The sequence below is a fragment of the Abramis brama genome (assembly GCF_963993115.1).
Source record: "Abramis brama genome assembly, chromosome: 10".
Lineage (NCBI taxonomy): Eukaryota > Metazoa > Chordata > Actinopteri > Cypriniformes > Leuciscidae > Abramis > Abramis brama.
In genome coordinates, this window is record NC_139972.1 from 2,456,354 (window position 1) to 2,465,000 (window position 8,647).

Here is an 8,647-nt window from a genome sequence, read left to right on the forward strand (position 1 = left end):
TGGCCTTACTACAATGCATGTTTGTTTCAGCCAGGTATATTCTCAAAAATAAGACTTTTTGTGTGCAAATATGTCTGAAATGAGTCTGATTATATAATGTGTCAGTTGATGCACAGTTTGTAGAAGGTAAAGAGCAGTAAAACACTGCATTTTCATATGTTTGTTCATATGGATGCTGCTTCATAAAGAAATATTAAGTATGATTTTCATCATCATCATCATCAGTAGACTAGTGTAGGATAAGAGTGAGTCAGAGTCTAGCAGACTCTAAAGTCTCGTGTGGGCGCGTTTAGCAGATCACATTATCTGTTTGGTGCTGGTGGGAGGTCTGTCTGTCTGTGTGTGTGTGTGTGTGTGTGTGTGTATAAAGGACCTGAAAATCATTGAACTCGAAAAAGACAATAATAATTCCAGAAATTAAATAATAATTTGTTCTTTTGAAGGTTGTAGACTCTGATAAACTCATATTAGTTACTTATCTGAATATTGTTCTGTGAGTGTTTATGACTGTTATGACTCATCAAAATATGATTTCTTCAGAGTTTAGCTGTAACTGTTTCAAATGATAAGACAGCAACGTTTTCTGAGAATGACCCAAAAGACTCGTGTGTGGTCACATGACTCTTTCTTGTGGTTTTACTGTACTGTACTGTAGTATCCACATGGTGTTACAACAGCTCTCTAAAACAACAGGAAGTGACACACACACACACACACACAGAAAGAGAGAGAGAGAGAGAGAGAGAGCGAGAGAGAGAGAGACACTAAAGCTGTCGAAACACGCATTTACAAAGACATAAAACACAATCCATCATTGAATAATCAGAATAACCATATACAGTTTTGGTTATTCCGACGGTCCCAGCGCTCTCTATCCCGACGGTCCCAGCTCTCTCTATCCCGACGGTCCAAGCGCTCTCTATCCCAACGGTCCCAGCGCTCTCTATCCCGACGGTCCCAGCTCTCTCTATCCCGACGGTCCAAGCGCTCTCTATTCCGACGGTCCCAGCGCTCTCTATCCCGACGGTCCAAGCGCTCTCTATCCCGACGGTCCCAGCTCTCTCTATCCCGACGGTCCCAGCTCTCTTTATCCTGACGGTCCAAGCGTTCTCTATCCCGACGGTCCCAGCGATCTCTATCTCGACGGTCCAAGCGCTCTCTATTCCGACGGTCCCAGCGCTCTCTATCCCGACGGTCCCAGCGCTCTCTATCCCGGCGGTCCCAGCGCTCTCTATCCCGGCGGTCCAAGCGCTCTCTATCCTAGCGGTCCCAGCTCTCTCTATCCCGACGGTCCAAGCGCTCTCTATTCCGACGGTCCCAGCGATCTCTATCCCGACGGTCCAAGTGCTCTCTATTCCGACGGTCCCAGCGCTCTCTATCCCGACGGTCCCAGCGCTCTCTATCCCGGCGGTCCCAGCGCTCTCTATCCCGGCGGTCCAAGCGCTCTCTATCCTAGCGGTCCCAGCTCTCTCTATCCCGACGGTCCAAGCGCTCTCTATCCCGACGGTCCCAGCGCTCTCTATCCCGACGGTCCAAGCGCTCTCTATCCCGACGGTCCCAGCGCTCTCTATCCCGGCGGTCCCAGCGCTCTCTATCCTGGCGGTCCAAGCGCTCTCTATCCTAGCGGTCCCAGCTCTCTCTATCCCGACGGTCCCAGCTCTCTCTATCCCGACGGTCCAAGCGCTCTCTATTCCGACGGTCCCAGCGCTCTCTATCCCGACGGTCCCAGCTCTCTCTATCCCGACGGTCCCAGCTCTCTCTATCCCGACGGTTCATTAGCTGGATTGTGTTTGATCAATGTTGGAACTGAACTTTGCAGGAAGGTAGGTCTCCAAGACGGTGTGCATCCCGGTTTCCTGCTACTGTGATTCCGTGTTCTTTTGTTATTGGTTTGTTTATGGTCATTTGTTTAATAAACCCCCTGCAAACAGATCCACTTCTCACCTGCCTCACGACACTCTCAATCCCTCATTCTGTCCATCATGTGTCAGAGTCATTATCAGTGTGAAAGACGACAGATTTGATGATGCTGACAATGAAGAACTAAGAGTTTCACTCTCACACACACTCACTCTCTCAATCACACACACAAACTGACATGTGTCAGTATAGATGTAGGTCAGTGTCTATTTCTAAAGTGACAGGTGTTTTTATCTGTCTGTCTTACATTCATTACTCTTCTATATCTAAATAAGCACATATTATAGACTGTTTTACACAGTGTAAAAAATACATTTTGTAAGTAGACGCACACAGTCACACACACTTTATCTGAATAGTTTATATAAAAAGGGGGTCATTCTGATATGCAAGGCCAGAACTAAACAAAACCAATTTGTCACATTTTCTCCTCGTTTTCGCTCTCTGAGTCTGGGTTCTCCCAAGGTTTTTTTTCTCTCTCCATTCTGTCACCTTGATGGAGTTTTGGTTCCTTGCCACTGTTGGCTTGGCTTTTGGCTTGCTTAGTTGGGGACATTTAATATTCAACATTATTATTGATCTGCCTTAAGGTGGACGATGACGCAATTTTCTTCTAGAAACAAACTTTGTTGTATTATTTCCATGTTATCACTGTGAAGCTGCTTTGATGCAATCTGTATTGTAAAAAGCGCTATATAAATGTGACTTGATTTGACTCAAAAATGCACTTTATAGTGAATTGATTCAAACGTATTGCTAACACCTTGTCGACTCAGCATCTCGTACAAACACAAGTTTTTGTTGTGATAAACAGAAGACACAAGACAGGGCTCCAAAAACAGGCAGTAATTCGTTTTTAATTCTTGGTTACTACATTCATTGATTGATTGAACTCTAGTGTCGTACAACAGATCAACTCAGCGGTTCCAGTGTTGTGTCTGCATGCGTGCTTAAGGTTAGAGGTCGATCCGTCAAGCGGGAAACAGCCGGAAATCACTTCATAATTCAATTTCATTTACATCTGCGTAACTGAATTAAATCTAAATCAAAATCACTCACTGACTCACTCACTCACTCACTCACTCACTGACTCACTCACTCACTCACTCACTCACTCACTCACTCACTCACTGAGTCACTCACTCACTGACTCACTCACTCACTCACTCACTCAGATGTGCTGATCTGACGGAATCGACCTCAGAATCGCTCACAGGTGTGTGTGTGTGTGTGTGTGTGTGTGTGTCAGTTGTGTCCCTCCTCGTCGCTGTGTTCGGCGCGCTCGTCTTTGCTCTCTCTGAGTGAGCTCTCGTCGATGTTCTCCAGGGATTCTGCATGTTGGATGCAGAGCTCGGACAGTGGGATGCTGGACAGCCGGTTCTGCTCCGGGAAAAGCCACGGCTTGAAGCCCGGACTGTGTTTCTGCTTCCACTCCGGATACCGAACACACGCTTTACTGATGCGCTTCATCGCCTGACACACACACAAACACAAGATGAGGTTACAATACGAGTCGAAAATAAATTAGCAAACAATGAAAAATTGATTCATATACATTGATTACAGAAAATATATTCTAAAGTAAATTATAAACATTTTATTAAAAAAAAAGAGATTAAAATCAATAAAATTTATTTTTATTTATTTTATCAGCCCGTTATTTAACCAGATAAAACTTTCTGAGATTAAACATCTCTTTTACAGAAGTTACCTGGCCAAGATGAGCAAGAAAAATTAAATTAAATAAAAAAAAACAGAGAGAAATCACCATAACATTAAACCATATCATCTTTAACAGCTCACTAAGCAAAGATCTAAAAATATTCATTGACACCAGGGTCTGCAATTTCAGGTCATTTTGTAAAAACTTGCCGCATAACGAAAAGCTTGTTTTCCAAATTCAGTTCGGGCGAGTGGAACTAAGAATAAACTCCAACAGGTTTGTGTTGGGTTAGAGAGCAAAGATATGGAGGCAATAGATCCTAAACTGATTTATAAATAAGTATCAAAGTTTACATCTGCGTATTGATAATGACGACCAACCACCTCTGTTGTGCAGATCGTAGTGATGAGGATTATATTTACAATTTAGTATAAACTTATGTACACAATGATACAACGTATCCAAAGAGCTTAAAAGTAGTTTTATATTATACAAAATATCCCCATAATCAATGACTGGCGTAAAAGTGGCCGCAACTAGTCCTCTTTTTGCCTCAAATGAAAAACAGGATTTATTTCTTTAATATAACCCAAACTTTTTTAAATTTAGTCCTTAAATGATTAACATGGAATTTAAAAGATAAGGAATCATCAAATATAAAACCGAGATATTTATATTCTGTCACTACCTCTATTATAGTTCCCTGTGAGGTTTGAAGTGATAGTTGATTTGCCACTTGTTTCTTTGATCGTGAAAATAACATTACTTTAGTTTAGGTCTCGTTCAAAGTCAGGTTGGGCAACATCATAAGCTCACTGTAGAAAAGACACAGCTTGGTGTAATTCGGGCGCACTACAATAAATCACGGTGTCATCGGCATAAAACTGAAAATTGACATCACTAATACTGAGATCAAAATATTTAATATAAATGATAAAAAGTAAAGGCCCCAGAACGGACCCCTGAGGAACACCCCTCATAATCTTTAAAGGTGCGGATGAATGACCTTCCACACACACACACACACACACACACTAATTCAATCACACAGACACACTGCAGCTCTTTGTCTCTCTGATCCAGTTTGTCTGAGAAATGTTAGTAACGTCGCCAGTTCACTTCTTCAGTCTGTATTCAAAAGCACTTTGAATTGCCAGTGTATGAAATGTGCTATAGAAATAAACTTTCCTTTTTAAAATCATTAATATAGTGAAACTTTAACAGAAGTTGTATTTCCTGCATCAAACACTAGGAGGTTCTATATGGGATCTTAAAGAGACAGAAGCTTCACATATAGAACCTTTAGTGGTTCCATCATCCCATCATTTTATGCATTTAGTTTTAAGTTATTGTTTTAATTCATTTCTAATTTTAATGAATAAAGCAGCTTGTAAACAGACTTTATCACTAGAAGAAAAATAAATAAGCCATTAAACATTAAAGTATTATGTAATTATTTAAGATGTTTCTGCTTATTTAGAACCTTTTTGGCGTAAACGGAGTCAAGAACCCTAGAGCTCTATTAGAATCTTCCGTTGGTGATTTAAATGATGTAGAAATGATTGTGTGTTCATGCTGACGCGCGTTTAATATTTTACAAGTTCTTTTGTCCCTGTGTCTCCCTATTTATCGACCAATCACTCATCTGTTCACTCACTAATGTTTCCTGAGAAACTGTTGACCTACTTCAACACACACACACACACACACACACACACACTCACTCGTGTATGTCATTATGTGGAGTTTCAGGGTTAATTCTGTTAGAAATGAAGAACAAATGGAAGAGCTACAGAGCAAATAACCGTCGGATAGCAGGAGCAACGAGTGTAAGAATGAACGAGTGTAAGAATGAACGAGTGTGTGTGAAGGAAACTTTACTCACTTTGGGTGCTAGGAACTGGGAAGACTTGTTAACAACCCACTTGGGAAGAGAACCTGAGAGAGAAAGAGAATAAATCTAACATCTGTGGTCGATCTTAAACACCTGTGAGTGTGTGTGTGAGTGTGTGTATGAGTGTGTGTGAGTGTGTGTGTACCTCTCGGGTCCACCTGTGCCAGGTATGTCAGTGTGCAGCTGGTGGGGCCGGTGCGCTGGATCAAGTATCCCGTCTGAATAGAAACGGCTCGCACCAGATCCTTCTTAGGAGGATATTTCTGAAACACACACACACACAATCAATCAATAGCCAATGAGATTCATTACAGCGTCACTATGGTCACAGGAACACTAGCCCATGATGATCAAAATGGCACTCTGGCCTCTGTGTGTGTGTTTGATTGATTGTGTTTTAGAGTGTGTGAGAGAATAAGAACAGCAGATAAAAACAAGCCTCTCTCTCTCGCTCTCTCTCTCTCTCTCTCCCTCTCTCTCCCCCTCTCTCTCTCTCTTCCTCTCTCTCCCTCTCTCTCTCTCTCTCTCGAAAAATAGATGTGACCAATCAATTTCATGGTTATAACGTTCATAACTAATGCTACTACTAATATGAATAATATGATGATGATGTTAATGATATTTATTATAAAGGTCACTACACAATGTGCATGTGTGAGAGAGAGAGATAATATGTTGAATTAAACACTCTCTCTCTCTCTCTCTCTCTCTCTGTGTGTGATCAGCAGCAGACCAGTGATCATGTGACTCCAACAACAACTTTATGACCACACACACACACACACACCTGTACATGATCAGAGTGAGATGCTGCACATGATCACATCATTAGTAAAGATCAGAAGGTCGTTAGCACAATCATTACTGTCCTGATCGTCAACTAAACACACAAACACTGAACACACACTCACACACGTCACTGCTGCACATTCAATAACCAACACAACAACACAGTGATTCATTAAGTTTCAGCTCTAACATTCTCTTGAATCCCCTTAAACTAATATTAATTTAATAATTTCAATTTGCATGTTTACGGTTCTCTGATGACGGCTAATGGTCACATGACATGCGGCTTACATCAACTCTATGAACAGAACATTCATCATGTGTGGTTTCACACACACTCCTCGTGTGTTTTCACTCACAGCGTGTTTGACGGAGTAGTTCATGATGATGTAATCGTTGCCCATCGGCAGCCACGAGCGCAGAGTGATGACATCACGGTTCTTCAGCGGCTTCGGACACTTCCCTGAGAAGAGTTAGCGCTTAGCATGAGCGACGACTCAGAAAACCAGCAGTCACACACACAGTAATTAGCATATTCAGATATGTAAAGACTGATGAAGTACTGCGTGTACAAAAAAGTCAATTGCAATTCTACAAAAAAAGTCCAAATATAAGAAACTCACAATTTCTCGCAATTCTATGAAAAAAAGTCTGGATATAGGGCTATAATTTGCGAAAATAATGTCGTAATTGCAAGAAACTCAGAATTGTGAGAAAAAAGCCGGAATTGCAATTCTACAAAAAAATCTGAATAAAAGTTAGATTCGCAATTAGCCATTTTATTTTTATTATTTTTATCCTGTGGTGGAAACAAGCTTGAGTACACTCACACTCTCACTCACTCACTCACTCACTCACACACACACTCACTCACTCTCAATCTCACACAAACACATTCACTCTCAATCTCACACACACACACTCACTCACTCATATACACACACACTCTCTCACACACACACTCACTCTCTCCCTCACATACACATACACATTCACTCTCAATCTCACACACACACACTCACTCACTCACTCATATACACACACACTCTCTCACACACACTCACTCTCTCCCTCACATACACATTCACTCTCAATCTCACACACACACACTCTCTCACTCACACATACACACACACTCTCACACACTCTCTCACACACACACAAACTCACTCTCTCTCTCACACACATATACACACTCACTCTCAATCTCTATGAAGGACTAAAAATGACAGAACGAAAAATAAATAAATAAATAAATAAATAAAAGTAGAAATAAATAAATACAGAAATAATAGTGAAAATAAATACATTTTGGTAATATAAATGGCTATTTCTGTATTTTTACATGTATTTATTTATTTATTTATTTATTTCTATATGCATTTATTTATGTATTTATACATTTATTTATTTATTTATGTATATATATTTATTTATTTATTTATTTATTTATATATATATTTAAGTATTTATTTCTACATTTATTTATTTCTACATTTCTACATTTATTTATTTCTGTATTTCCACATTTCTACATTTATTTTTCCCTGCGCATGTATGCTAATTGACCTATGGCTAAGCCACGCCCCCAAACGCGATGAGCCAATCACAGTGCGCACAGCTAACCCAATACACTCGGACATTCTCTCCTTCCACGTCCATTGAAATGCATTGCAGTTAGTCAGTTTTCATTCGTTTTTATGTTTTTTCTTGTCATTTTGGCTTTTAAACAGCGTGTGTGTGTGTGATTTTGGTTGGGTGACAGTTGTAGGTTACAGTTTGACAAAAGCACAATGTTGTGTTTTACACAAATATAAGTAGGCTAAACACTTTGCAGTTTTAATGATGTCCTGTATGAACAAAATGGAGTATGTTTTTATGTTTCCACTGTTCGATCGCGCCTGTGCCTCTCTCTCTCTCTGACACACACACACACACACACATTCCAGCAATCTTGACATCGCAGCCTGTTCATTATTCTGAGCTCACACCAAACGCGAATAGAGCTTCAAATTTGCACGTATCGCGTCTAGTTCGACGCTTGAACATTTTGAATCCAAAGCGAATAGGACGCGCGTATAAAGCGAGCGTTTGAAGCGAAATAGCACCAAACTATAACGTTTACACTGTGAACTGTAAATCTTTGTCTGGAACTGAAGCTTATCGACCTTCTCAACAATACAATTATTAATATAACCCTCCAATGTATAGTTAAGGCCCTTTTGGTGACTTCGAGATGATATATAATCTTTCTGTCTCCAAAAAATCATCAATTGCCTCCTGTGAAACGTCTCCTACTGTGACAGCTGCCACAGCGCCTGTTACCGAATGTTGACTGTTTGTCCGAGTGAGTGGAGGGGGCGTGGCTTAGCCACAGGCAA

The 8,647-nt window shown here is 40.7% G+C and overlaps 1 protein-coding gene across 1 annotated transcript in view; it reads right to left on the reverse strand.

Annotated features, from left to right (window-relative positions):
* Window positions 1–2,751: 2,751 nt before the first annotated feature.
* stard10 (StAR related lipid transfer domain containing 10) overlaps window positions 2,752–8,647 on the reverse strand; it is a 17,014-nt gene continuing 11,118 nt past the window's right edge. The window contains exons 3-6 of the mRNA XM_084125418.1: window positions 6,626–6,729; window positions 5,623–5,740; window positions 5,469–5,521; window positions 2,752–3,393 (exon numbers count right to left, since the gene is read on the reverse strand). Coding sequence (XP_083981544.1) covers window positions 3,166–3,393; window positions 5,469–5,521; window positions 5,623–5,740; window positions 6,626–6,729 — 503 coding nt within the window. The 3' untranslated portion in view covers window positions 2,752–3,165. The remainder of the gene's footprint in view (window positions 3,394–5,468; window positions 5,522–5,622; window positions 5,741–6,625; window positions 6,730–8,647) is intronic.